General features: G+C 42.5%; 1 protein-coding gene and 1 long non-coding RNA gene across 3 annotated transcripts; both read right to left on the bottom strand.

The window, feature by feature from the left end:
* Positions 1–639: 639 nt before the first annotated feature.
* Positions 640–6,325, bottom strand: LOC127778633 (wall-associated receptor kinase-like 9). 2 transcript variants are annotated; one of them, XM_052305254.1, is made up of 4 exons: positions 5,969–6,325; positions 5,704–5,863; positions 3,193–3,236; positions 641–3,114 (listed from the first exon to the last, which is right to left on the bottom strand). In XM_052305254.1, the coding sequence occupies exons 3-4, from the start codon at positions 3,201–3,203 to the stop codon at positions 1,263–1,265; spliced, it is 1,863 nt and encodes a 620-aa protein (XP_052161214.1). In that variant the 5' UTR covers positions 3,204–3,236; positions 5,704–5,863; positions 5,969–6,325; the 3' UTR covers positions 641–1,262. The 2 variants fall into 2 exon arrangements, with proteins under 2 accessions (XP_052161213.1, XP_052161214.1); XM_052305253.1 differs by having other exon boundaries at positions 640–3,236.
* Positions 6,326–11,173: 4,848 nt separating this feature from the next.
* Positions 11,174–13,561, bottom strand: LOC127780739 (uncharacterized). The gene is made up of 4 exons (XR_008018817.1): positions 13,473–13,561; positions 12,856–13,065; positions 12,164–12,232; positions 11,174–11,540 (listed from the first exon to the last, which is right to left on the bottom strand). It is a non-coding gene; the product is annotated as an uncharacterized LOC127780739 (long non-coding RNA).
* Between the last annotated feature and the right edge of the window lie 660 nt (positions 13,562–14,221).

Here is a 14,221-nt window from a genome sequence, read left to right as displayed (position 1 = left end):
ACATCACAGGTTACATATACCAATAGGCCACAACCTCCTAATGCAGCTTGAGCTGTCCATATGATTACAAAATGCAAACTGCTATCCGTATATAGCAGCCTGCATCCTTAGTTTCGTGGTGCATATCACCAAAACCTGAAAAGCAATATCAACTTTGTTTTCCCAGCTTCTATTTTTTTTTTCAGGGAAGGGAATAAAAACTAACTTATCAGGCTATCACAGGTGCCATCCAACCTGATAAATTCTTGTCTAAATCTAGTTTTTCAAATCCAAAAAGATACTCCCTCCTTTCCAAAATATAAGGCACAACCACTCTTAACCTAAAGACCAAGAAACAATTATTATTACTTCCTAATAAATAAAATGCATGACTCCAATAGAATTAGAGATCTTGAGGGTAAAGGATTTTAAAAAATAATAATTTAATGGGGAAGAGGTGCTAATTAATTGCATGCATACATGCACGTCTTATATTATGGAACATCTAGAAAAAGGAGTTGTATCTTATATTATGGAACAGAGAGAGTATAATATAAGACATCCAGAATCTGGAGGTCAGCATGTTATTTCTGACAATGCAAACAAAACAAGATACCACCTTATCAACATCCTATATATGATCATATGTACGAGTAACTAGTTTAATTATACACATAATTTATATAGACATTCTATCATGGGCATTTCATCGAAAGCTTTGCGTGCGAAATAAATACTTTATGTTCTTTGCTTAACAGAGTTTTACAGAGACATCCTCTGTACAATGCAATCTGTAAGCTTGTCTCTAATGATACAGGAAGCTGACCACTGTTCCCATGCAGAAGTTCAGAAAGGTTTCCATTTGGGACAAACTCAGTGACCAGCATTGGATCATCTGCCTCCACACAACAACCGAATAACCTAACAATGTTCTTATGGCTACACTGAGACTGTATTATCACTTCTTTTGTGTACTCCTGAGAACAAATGAGAAAACAAAACAGGACCATGCAAGGTTAACCCGCTTAAAATTGCCTATATGCAATTTGGCGGATCAGGCTCGCCTACGTACAGAGATATTTAACTATTTGTCACTTTTAGATGTGACAATTAACTATTTACTCCCTCTGTTTCATAATGTAAGTCATTCTAGCATTTCCCACATTCATATTGATGCCAATGAATCTAGACATATATATCTATCTAGATTCATTAGCATAAATATGAATGTGGGAAATGCTATAATAACTTACATTGTGAAACGGAGGAAGTACCATTTAACCTCAAATAGTTAATGGCCTGCATACAAGGCATTCTTGGCAATATTTCAAGACAGCACGGAGGCGTTGTACTACCTTGGCCATGGTTGGCCTCTCCGTCACCTTTGGTGCAAGACAACAAGAAGCAAGTTTTTTTATTTCCTTAAGATGATGGCATCTAGCAACGAGGCCATCAAGTTTTTTGAGCACCGTGTTTGTGTCATGCATCTGAACCCTCTTCTGTGTGAAGAGCTCCACAAGAACCACTCCGAAACCATACACATCGTTCTCCTTAGCCATGAGCCCAGTCTTGAGGAACTGCGGATCCTTGTAATAGACGTTCTCTGTTAGAAATCTTGCATACTGAGCCCTGTCCATAGAAAGGAGCTTTGGTGTTCCATAACCAGCAATCTTTGCTGAAAATACATCCTTCCTAGCCACCTCGACCTCGAGGTGTTCAGAAAAAACATCCACTAGTACATTGGCAGCTCTTACATCGCCATGAACCACGTCGAGTGAGTGCAGGTGAGCAAGGCCTTCTGCAGCACAAACTGCAATCTCTAAACGTACTTTGAAAGTGAAAGGAAACTGAATGCTCTGCCATGCATTACCAAAAAGAACATCATGCAATCCCATATCACCATACTCATAAACTAATACTGGGGCATCCACATGATCTAGGCAGCAGCCAAAAAGCTTGGCAACATTCCAATGCTTAATTCTAGATTGCACTATCATCTCATCAAAAAATATATGTTTCCAACCTTCATCAACTTCCACAGAAATCTTTATCAAGATCACTTGAGTGCTTTTAAACTGCCCCATGCAAACCTTGCCCACAGCACGCTCAGTGACATTACTTTCTCCTGAAAATGCCTCTGAGGCTGATACTTGTTTTGGATCGCCTATGATGGCATCTATGCTTGCTTTTGTGACAAATCTTTCAAAGCCAGATTCACACAACATGATCTCTATTTCCCTTAATGTCATGATCCTCCTCTCCTGTCTCAATATCTCTGACCTTTTGATCTCTGACCTTTTGATACTCCGAAGTTGTTCCAAAACTTCATTCATTTGCGGCCGATCTTCTATTTCAGACTTTAAACAATCAAGTGCAAGATTTGCAATTCCCTCTATAAAGTCTGTATTCTCATCAGTTGCGATTTCCTTGTCAAATAGTTCACGTCTTTCATCTCTACTAGAGCGAGCAAACATTCGAGCTAGACTTCTGTTCTGGTCATCAATCCCTTTCTTTCTGGTGATGAGTTCCAAAAGAACAACCCCAAAACTGTAGACATCACATTTTGGGTTTAGTTGTCCAGTCTCGCAGTACACTGGATCCATGTATCCCTTACTTCCTACAACAAACCCCGTGTATTCATCATTGTCCATACAGAGAAGCCTAGATATTCCAAAGTCACATAGCTTCGCCACATGCTTGTCACCTAAAAGTATGTTCGATGGTTTGATGTCTCCATGAAGGATTGGATGATTTTGGAAGTAATGCATATATACAAGTGCTTCTGCCACATCTATTGCAATTTGTAAGCGTGTTTCTAATGTGACAGGAAGCAGTTCAATGTTGCCATGTATAAGGTCAGAAAGGCTTCCGTTGGGGACAAACTCAGTGACCAATATTGGAGCATCAGCCTCTACACAACAGCCCAATAGCCTAACAATATTCTTATGGCTACACTGGGACTGTATGATCACTTCTTTTGTGAACTCTTTTTTCTGTGTTCTCCAATTATATTTTTTCACTGCCACTGAACGATCATTATCAAGTTTTCCCTTGTACACGACAGAAAAACCTCCTCTTCCTAGAACAGTGCCGTAGTTGTTTGTGATGCGCTTCATCTGCCTTCTTGTGAAGCACCTAACATTTGGATCAATATCTACTTTTGTCAATACTTCATTTGCAGTATCCCTAAAAGATTGTGAAAGTTTCTCATACCAGTCTCCCATATGAGTGGCACAGAAGATGTGGTTATATTGTGCCTGCAGATTCATGAAGATGGTACATTAGTCAAAGCAATATATTCATTATTTTTCAGTAATTTATAGTGTGTAGAGCCAACAAAACGCATGGAATATTTTTCTGAGGAAGTCATGTGTACAATTTCCAGTTTACTCTCAATTTTATCGAAAATAGTAGTTGAAAGCCCTACTGGAGCAACACCAACAATTCAATGTTATTTTGAAGATACAAATGTGGCAAGACAGCTAATCTTAGCATGTTGTCACAAAAATATATATGTTAGAAATTATTTATGGCAGTACAGATCTAAAAAAATCCTTATATATGAAAGAATGATGGTTTTATATGCATAAATATTCCTCGCACAGTTGGCCTCTGTTTTAGGATTGTAGTACCCTTTTTCATTCTTCTCCCAATAATTATACGTATGTGCATGGCAAATCTTTTTCATGTTCTTTTAAACCAAATTTTATTGCTTTCGAAAATATGTGAGAACGGTCCGAAACAGCACTGGAATCAAGATGAAGGAAAAGAACCAAGGATACGTAAAGGGAGGTGCAAAATCTGATTGATATCACAGCAACAGAGTAGTGGAACTTGAATCTGCTGGACTCCTGAATCAAAAATAATACTTGGAGGGTAATGGTTTGGAGGATGGAACATAATTAAAAATAGCTGGGGTAATCTGCAGCTGAATGAAAGTGATAGGGATAGGACTTGGTGGAACTTGACAAAAGAAGACAGATTCACTGTGAGATCCTTTTAAAGTGCTCTGAAAATGAAACAATAAAACTTTCCACAGAAGAAAGTGTGGAAGTTCAAAATTCCTTTAAAGATCAAGGTTTTTATTTGGCTTTTTGTCAAGAATAAAATTCTTACTAAGGACAATTTATATAAAAAGGGCTGGAGGAAAGGGGATAAGAAGTGCCAATTTTGTGACAGAGAGGAAACAATTCAACACTTGTTTTTTGATTGTCCCATGGCTAGACTGCTTTGGAACATTGTTACTTGTGCTGTTAACATAAAACCAGTGCTAAAAAGCCAAGACCTGTTTGGGAATTGGCTTAACAACACTGACAAGTTCACAAGAAACTTGATTGTGGTAGGAATGGCTGCAGTAATTTGGGCCATTTGGAAAGTTAGAAACAAAGCTTGTTTTGAAAAGAAACTCCCAAAAGATCCCACTGATCTGATTTTTTTGGCTTGTCATTGGGTTGAAACCTAGGCGAGTTTGCAGAAGCAGGAGGCAAGTCGAAGAAATCTTCAGCTGGGAGCCAAGCTAATAAGGCAGGTGGCAAGTGACATCTTCAGCTCGCAGTTTGGATGGAGGGCCGGCATCAGAAGAATTGAAGCTTGATAGGAACAGTTGGTTTTGTTGTCTCTACAGATGTGTTTCTGGTTCCTCTGATGCCAGACAGTCGTTTTGTTGTTTTGGAGTGCTTCCAGGCAAAGGTCCTGAACAGTCACGCCATTTCGTCTTTCTGTTTTTCATTTGTTGTTTCAGACTTCTGTAATGTGATTATTTCTAGTAAAAGAAATGGGGGCCTTTCAGGCTCTAGTTCAAAAAAAAAAAGTTTGGAGGATGGAAATTTATTAGTCACTCACAAGCATGCTAGTGCGAGCTGCAAGGACCTAGTATTTGATAAGAAGTTCTTTCTGTGGAGTGTTGGGCATGGTAATGGGACAGTGCATTGTTATGCTATTTCTTTTCCTTCCTTTAATTGTGATGTGCTAGTTCTAAAAAAAAAGGAATTGGGTGATGACTGCCCCCCCAAAATATTTTTGTATAAGGGAGGATTTGAAGCTAGGTGGGCTAGCACACCACCCGTGCTGCTCCTGCTAGCCACTAGACCCCAGGAGTCTCCTCAATGTGCTATTTCTGAATAATGAATTAAGATGCTACTTCCTCCGTTTCACATGTAAGTCATTCTAGCATTTCCCACATTCATATTGATGCTAATGAATCTAGACATATAAAATGCTAGAATGACTTATATTGTGAAACGGAGGGAGTAGTCTATTAGTAGTAACAAGTTTGGAGAAGATTGTCGTTGTGCTATGAATAATAATACTCCACCAAAGACTGGTGCATGTATGGCTTTATTATGTAGCCTTCGAACAGCATCAGTTCTCTTTCAAGTTTCAACAACCAGTTCAACTTCAAGACTGAGCGTTTCCTAAAGCTCCAGACGCATACACATTGGACATTGTACTCTATCGTGTTTTCGCAAACCCAATGGTGCCATGGTGGGGAAATTGAACTGAAATCGAACCCTGGCAACCTGAAGTGATCGTGTGAATTTCCATGCGCATGTGCTACATCTTATCTTAATCCTTGTAATGCGCCATCCCATTATGTAAAAATTACAACAATCTAGTTCTCTAAAGAAATTAACATGATCTCGCTCTTCTGTTATGCAAAAGTGCAAATAGATCAAAAATCAAGTTGCAACAAGAAGGTAGAAGAGAGGGAAATAGCCTATGTACCTGTAGCTTAGTACTTCTTCACGGACAGTCGGATCGCCAGGATTGAAGATACCGTGTGTTCTTGAAGAAGAGAAGCAGGCAGATATGATGACGGGAGAAAGATTGGGCGGACAAAGAAGTAGGGCGCACGCGGTGGTTGGGGGAGACGCAGGGGTCGTCGCTGACCAGTCAACCATCAGGTCAACCCAAAGCATTTCCTTTTTTAAAAAAGAATTATTGAAAAATCAAGATCTGCAGCTTCCTGAGGGCTGAGGCTTGGCCGTACTTTTTTTTTTTTAAGCCGCAATCGGCGGGCGCCGTCGCGCTGGTGCGACCTTCCTGCCTGCCCGCGTTGTCATTGCGCCTGGCTTGCTTCTCGATGCGCCGTCGAACGGCACGTGTCCCGGTGGCGAGCATCTCCGGCGCGCGGGGATCCCTCGCCCACTCCGGTAGTGATGGGCAACAGACCGCCTGATCCGATCCCCGGCCGCCGCCGGCTGCTTCAGAGAGATCCCCCGAGGCATGCACGGTGCTGGCAGGCTCACAGCCGCAACTGGCGCTCGCTCGCGCCGCAGCCACAATCACCCGACGACCGCCATTGCTGCCTTTGGGGGTAAAGGCAAAACCTCGTTCACCCTCGCCGCTGTCCTCTCCCAGTCTCGGTTTTTGCGCAGATGAAAGCTTTATGCACAGTACAGTGTATTCTTTTTTCTATAAATTTTATCAAACTTAAAATTTTGACTTATTCAAAACTAAAACGATTTATTACCTATACTTTTTTTTTAAAGGAAAGCAATGGTGGTAGGAGTAAATCTGTCACCACCTCACCAAGTATAGTATTTTTTTTTTATTTATCATCTACTTTATCATATTTTCTACCAACTATCCATGTACTTTAATGTTATAAAATAGTTTCACTAAATATATTATTCTATTATATTTCACCTGTGCAATATAACACCTATAGGTACACAATTATTCCAAAACCTCACTATTAATTTGTTTTAATCTATAGCAAAGCACTATAGGTGTTATATTGTACATGTGAAATATAATAGAAGGCCGCATGCAAAAATACCTACTCCCTCTTTTCCCTTCTACCCACTTTAAATTTTCCCCTCTTTCTCTCCTCTCCTCTCTATCCCTTTTTCTTCTCTCCTCTCCTCTCTATCTCTTTTTCTCCTCTCCTCTTTTCCTCTTTTCCGCTCTATCTCACTCCTCTCCTCTCCTCTCCTCCTTCCCGCCGGCGGCGGCGGCGGTGGGGGTAGGCGACGGCGCGCGGCGACCTCCTCCACGTGGCGGCGGTGGAGGCGCGGGATCCGGCGGGCACAATTTCTCCCGCTCCTCAAAAGCCCAAAGGAACGGAGTTGATGCTCCCACATCCATAGCATGAGTAGTTGAAGCAAGTGAATGATTTGAAATTCGAGTTATTTCACAGAATAACACTCGTATATATTGAGCTCGTAATGGTACCTCACAATTCAAAAGTCTCTCTACGGCTGAAGAATGAGCGTGTTCTTGGGCCATCGTAGAAACACAGAGAAGGACTATTGTCGTCCATCATTTCACGCCCTATGAATAGGGTTGCCCATGTATATGGGAACTTCGAGTTGCGAGTTAGCGTATTTGGAGTTATAACGAAAGGAAATAGGATCAAAGATGAGAAACACCTAGTCAAAACCATGAGAAAGCAATGGTGTTAGCAGTGAATTTTGACTTATTCAAAACTAAAACGATTTATTACCTATACTCTTTTAAAAGAAAGCAATGGTGTTAGCAGTGAATCTGTCACCACCTCACCAAGTATAGTATTTTTTTTATTTACCACCTACTTTATCATACTTTCTACCAACTAACCATGTACTTTACTGTTATTAAATAGTTTCACTAAATATATGATTCTATTATATTTCACATGTACTCCCTCCGTACTCATAAAGAAAGTCGTTTTAGACAGCGACACGGTCTCCAAAACACAACTTTGACTTCTTGTTTCTATAAAAATATTTATCGAAAAGTGGTATATGTATACTTTTATGAAAGTATTTTTCAAGACAAATCTATTCATATAATTTTTACATTTTTAAACTCAACAACTTGAGAGTTATTCATGATTTATATTCCCAAGGTTTGACTTAAACATTGTTCTAAACGACTTCCTTTACGAGTACGGAGGGAGTACAATATAAAACCTATGGTACAAAATTATTCCAAAAACCTCACTATTAATTTGTTTTAATCTGTAACAAAGCATGGGTATTTGATTAGGAATATGAAATAGAGGGAGTAACTTACTCCGTCGCATTGGAGTTTCTTTTTATCATCACTTCTGTCGACGGGGGATACCCGTAGACCGGATATAGAGGGTATTGGGGTCCGTTGGTACAAGGATCTACGTAGTACGACATCAAGCAAACAAAAGACAAGTATTATACTGGTTCAGGCCCCTTGGTAGGTAATAGGCATAATCCAGTTGGTATGGGATTATATAATGGAAACCACAGATTACAAAGGAGATAGCAGAACTTGATGATACCGACGAGACCGTAGTCGAGTTGGTTCGACTAGATCTCCCGGCGACTTGGCTCCTGCGCGCTTCGGCTTCATAGGCTGTGGTGGGTGTGTTGGCGGTGAGATTCGATGCCTCCTGCCCAGGGGCCCCCTTATATACCGCGGGTCAGTTGATCTCCAAGTAGGACTCAGAGATGTCGGGCCCCTCACGATATGGTAAAGACCCCGTCTTGTCCGAGTAGAACTCCTTCCATCTGTAAATGCTATCCCTATCACGTGATAGATTTTCTTAATGCACACGGAAACTATCCGTATACGCGCGGGTATACCATACCAGTATACAGCGTACATCCAAGGATAGAGGATATACCTTATCCGTAACCCTGACAACTTCATTTCACTACTATGAAAAGAATTTTTCCATGCGGTCAAAAAGGGTTTTCACGTGCGGGTGGACGAACCGCACGCGCCAAAGGATCTGGAAAAATCACTATTTTCGCGTGCGGCGCACCCGCACGCGAAAATCACACAAAAATCTGATTTTTGCGTGCGGGTGCTTAGGTCACCCGCACGCAAAAATAAAAAACCGAAAAAAAATAAAATCCAAAAAAAACAAAACCCTAACCCTAAAGCTGCTACCGCCGCCCTCGTCGCGTCGCCCTTGTTGTTGCTGGATCCGCCGCCTCCCCATCGTCCGAGCCTGCCCACCCGCCGCCGGATCGGGCGGGGGACGGCTGCCGCCGCTAGATCCGGGTAAGGGGCAGCCGCCTCCGCTGAATCCGGGCGGGGGCCGGTCGCCTGCCACCGCGCGCACACCGGCTGCCGAGCTGCTCGCCGCCGCTTCTCCCGAACCAGCCGCCACCGCTCCTGAGCCCGCCTCCGCCACGACCAGCTGCTACCGCCGCTCCCTAGCTCGTCGCTCCTAATTGCCGCCGCTCCTGAGCACGCCTCCGCCGCATCTCCTGAGCCCGCACAGCTCCCGCCCGCTGCCGCCGCATCTCTCGAGCGCGTCGCTGGTCGCCGCGCGCCGTCGGGGAGCGAGAATGAGAGAAGAAGAATGCGAGAATGAGAGGAGAAGATAAGTGAGGAGAAGATAAGGGGGAGAGAGAATGAGAGGAGGAGAGAGGAAGTGAGGAAGTTAATATTTTTTAATAGGTTGAGAGGGAAAGAGGAGGAGGAGTGGACTTGCAAGCGGGCCTCTTAAGATTTTTCCGTGCAGACCTCAAGAGGCCCGTATGCGAAAATAGATTTTTCCGTGTAGACCTCTTAGTGGTCCGAATGCGAAAGTAGATTATTTTCTTGTACGGGCCTGTTAAGAGGCCCACCTGCGAAAATTGATTTTTGTGTGCGGGTCTTTTAAGGAGTCGTATGTGAAAATAGAGGTCGATTTTTACAGACGCGGTCAGTTATGGACCGTCTGGAACCTAACGAGGGTCGGACAGGAAAATCGTTTTTTAGTAGTGTTTAGTTCGACTCCGTTGCTGTATGTTTTTTTTTTATCAACAACGTATATGCCATGCTCACCTAGTTAAATGTCATGAGGTGCTTGCCAGGGGCGGAGCTAGTATATGTTAGGGAGGTGCCCAGGAACCCGGTCAAGAAAATTTTTTAGCTATACTTCATCTATTTTCACCATGTATACACCCCCTCAATACAAACTTAGGCACCCGCATCAGCTTAAACTCGATATAAAATAAAGTAAATTAAGCAAGTGGTACCACCCTCCATTTCGCTCTAGCTCTGTCCCTGATGCTTGCTACGTGTAACTCAACACGCCTGTAATTTTATATGGCAGCACAAAGCAAATAAGATTGAGATAGTGCATTTTAGTTGGTCTTAGGAATATAATGGTTATAGCTTATTTAGTGCTACTGTCAATCATTTCTACAAGGGTTATCATTATGTTGTGCGTGTACAAGGCATATTTAGCTCAACCTTTTGAGCCCTAGACTGATCGAACGGTTAAAATGGGAAGTTACCACGTCAACAAGATGGCTCTCAGTGTACGTTGAGGTGTAGTTATTAGACAATTTATCACGTTTCCCTACCTTTTGCGCTTACATTATTTTTTAGTTTATCCAAATTATTTTTTCCTCGAGTATCATAATTCAATAATCATACATGAGTGTATTCAATAATTATTGGTGGACAAATTTGATTTTTCATGTTTGTGTTCTTGGCGGTTCATGACTTGCACCAATTTAGTCCATAATCTCTCCGTTTCTAAATATTTGATGCTGTTGACTTTTTAAAACATGTTTAATTATTTGTCTTATTCAAAAAATTAAGCAATTATTAACTTTTTTTCTATCATTTAATTTATTGTTAAATATACTTTTATGTATACATATAGTTTTACATATTTTATAAAAGTTTTTAATAAGATTTATGGTCAAACATGTGCTAAAAAATCAATAGTGTTAAATATTTAGAAATGGAGGGAGTATATATTTAGCTTTCGTTGTTATTACGAAACCCTTTTTCAACTGGTGAATAGACCGTCGACGATCATAGTAAACTGTTTAGCAAGCTAGTCAGCGTGTGGATTGGATGTGTCATGCGTGCATCTAAATTTACTTAACACGAGCGTGAGATTGATAATCAAGCAAATAAAACCATTTGCACTTGCACATCTACGTCTCGGTAGGAACTACAAATAATGGATCAGAGGGATCAATTAAGTAAATGGTCAGGAAGAGTATGCCATAGAATCTGAAGTACAACTTAGTATTATTGCGCAGAATCTTAACTAGAATTTGTTACTGTGCAGTACAAATTTGGAACTTATTGAAAATTTAAATCGTTTTTTTTTAAAAAAATTACTGCAAGATTTGGCACTCTAACTAGATCTCAGCATCTTGGAGGTTCCTGGAATTTATGCGGATGGAGAGCCTGGATAAAAGCAGCATGGCCTAATCGTATAGCATGGCCTAATCGTATACACAGTAGACAGTTAGAGAACGACATTGCATCCAGAAGATTTACATTGCAATGTTCATCAGTAACTAGCATTTCTATCTGAACCATCAGGATGCAGTTATATCCATAGAGTGTGATGAAAAAAGTTCATCTCCCAGCAAGCAACTTTCAGCAGGGCCTTCTTGATCTGAGCATGTAACTACCATTAGCATATGGAAACGGGTAATCAAGGTTCATAACCCAGCAAGAATGTTAAACTAGCTAGGGCTGAAGTTAAATTCCAATATGATACTAAAAACAGCAGTTCCATCATGCTAAGACATCTCATTCAACTGAGAGCAGCGGTATACATATATATCATCGTTTCGTTCGCTTTTAATTTCCATTCCCATGGTTCAGTAGTCCTTCAACTTTTTCTTACGCCTTAGCTGAAAAAGAAAACAGGAATGTTGGAAAAAACATCAGATCAAAGAATGAAGGAATTCATGTTTGTCACCTTATACCTACTATCATCTGCCTAGTGAATCCATGTGTACGCTTACTATATACAGACTGTTCAAAACTATGAAAAACACAACATAATGTCAAAGTCAAGTATTGATGCCTAAATGGCTTAATAAGAATATATAGGGCATGTTTGGCACAGCTCCAGCTCCACCCCTCCTGGAGCTGGAGCTCAATCAAACAGTTTTAACTCCACCTGAAATGGGAGCGGAGCTGGGTGGAGCTCTCTCACAAAATGAACTAGAGAGGTGGAGCTGGGTTTAGGCAGCTCCACAACTCTATTCCAGACCCAACTCCTTGAGCTAAATTTAAGAGTTGGAGCTCTACCAAACAGGCCCATAGATGCCAAGCAATGGCAGTTCTGAAACAAGCATAAATTAAGACATATAGGGGAAAATGCTGCTAATTAAGAACATGCATGGATGCTGCTAGGATGACTGATGACTCAAGCCAAGAACATGGATACAGTTAAGACGGCCATGGCCAATAAGACAATCAGCGAAAGCCCACACAAAGGACACTTCGATAGCTTGATAACAAGGCTCACCTTGTTGCTGTGACCACACTTCTTGCGGCAGTTTAATTTGTAGACCTGGGGGGTAGGCGTGCATAGCACCTGCAAGAAAAGAAAATGTTAGTAGCGGAACAACTTATCTAGCTTCTTCAGCGAAAGAAAGAGACATCACATCCATGAATGGCAAAGTCAGAAGTTTGTGCCTAAAGATTTTATTCCATTATGACTGATTTGCTAAGTTAAGCAGTAAAGCAAGCTTAAGTAAATGGCTAGCAAATGACAAAACTTTCAAAACTCATAGAGGCAAACAGTTAAACAAGTTGATTAGAAGGACAGACAGATAATATATTTGCCGCAAAAGGGTTATAGGCTTCTAGCTCGATAATAATGTAACTGTACACGTCTAATTAATTCATCATTTATGCCCATCAAGAATCCACCCAACTAATCAAGAAACTAATTAACTATGCAAACAAGGCGGCTGTGAATCAAAATCATCAGAAAGCTGAGATGCACACCAATTGAGATTCCTTCCTTTCGCATTTCATACCGTTGATGCAATCATGCAAAGACAAAGTTTACTTAATTTGCAACACAAAGCTACTGCGTCTTGTTTGCACGGAGCGAACTAGATAGATGCATGTTCAAAATTAATTAACCAGGGGTACTCCCAAAATTAACCCCACTTGAGTTTTGGATCGATCGGATCGGAAGCGTGTGCATACTTGCGGCAGATCATCTTCATCTCGATGTACTTGCGCGCGAGGGCGAGGAGGCCGGGAGCGAGGCAGGGATAGTGGCCACGGCTGCCACCCCGGAGGCGGACGGCGAGGTGAATCGTAGACACTCCTTCTGGATATCGTAGTCGGCCAGTGTCCGGCGATCATCCAGCTGCCTCCCGGCGTAGATCAGCCGCTGGTCGTCCGGCGGGATTCCTGCCCGTACAACTCAAACCAAATCAACTAACCCCCAAATTCATGGTACTAAGTACTAACGGGTAATTACTCCATTTTATAATGTAAGACTTTCTAACATTGTCTATATTCATATAGATATTAATGAATCTAGACATATCATTAATATTTATATGAACGTAGGCAATGTTAAAAAGTGTTACATTATGAAACGGAGAGAGAGAGGGTAATCAAATCAAATTCGAATGTTTTTATCCCCTAATTAAAGGCCTAAAATTTTCTAATCGGGACGACAAAGCGAGATATATGGATGACGGGCGCAAGAGGAAGGAAATGCAGTTGTGCAGCTGGCTTCGCCGGCCACCGGCGAGCAGGGCAAAGAGGTGGTGGAGGAGGAGGATTAGGAGCTAATAAGCGAGTTAAATTACCTTCCATGTGGTGGATCTTGGCCTTGACATCGCCGATGGTGTGGCTGCCGTCCACCTCGAGCGTGATCCACTCCTCCAGCGTCCTCACGAAGATCGTGGCACGCGCTGCTTTTATAGGGAGGCGGAGCCCTAGGCCGCAGCTCTCGGCTCGGTCCGAGTGTGGGGGAGGACCGGAGGAGACTGCAGTACACGTGGCGTGCCCTCGTCGTTGGATTGGATTGGATTGGATGGATCAGATGCTATGTGGGTCGTCCGTTGCAGCCCAACCCATTTTCAACTGGGAGCGGATGCGCCGGTCTAGCAGCGCGGTGCGGTGTGCATCGACGGCGGCAAGGGTGTTGCCCCTCTCCTCCTCTATCGAGAGGGTCCGGAGTCGGTCCGGAGGTGTGGTGCACGTCGATGCCGGTGACGGGGGCGAACACTGCCCTCGGACAGGGTAGATGTTCCGCCACCACGACGGGAGGGGCGAATCCGTCTCTGCTTGCCTTAGGAGCCTCTCCCTCTTTATCATTGATCCGGTGAAGGTGGGTCTCAGGAGGGATGAATCTGCCTTCGTCGGACTCAGGAGCAGCTAGCCTCCCTCGCCTCTCCCTATCCGTCATCAATCCAATAGCAATGCTCTCAGGAGGGGTGGATCTGCTGCCGTCGGACTCGGCAACGGCTGGTCTCTCCCTTACCTTTCCCTCTCCATTGTTGATCCGATGGCGACAGCCTTAGTAGGGTCAGATCCACCATTGTCATACTTGGGA

This window comes from Oryza glaberrima, chromosome 7 (assembly GCF_000147395.1).
Source record: "Oryza glaberrima chromosome 7, OglaRS2, whole genome shotgun sequence".
NCBI lineage: Eukaryota > Viridiplantae > Streptophyta > Magnoliopsida > Poales > Poaceae > Oryza > Oryza glaberrima.
The sequence above is the reverse complement of the archived record's forward strand: the minus strand, read 5'-3'. Positions and strand labels throughout refer to the sequence as shown.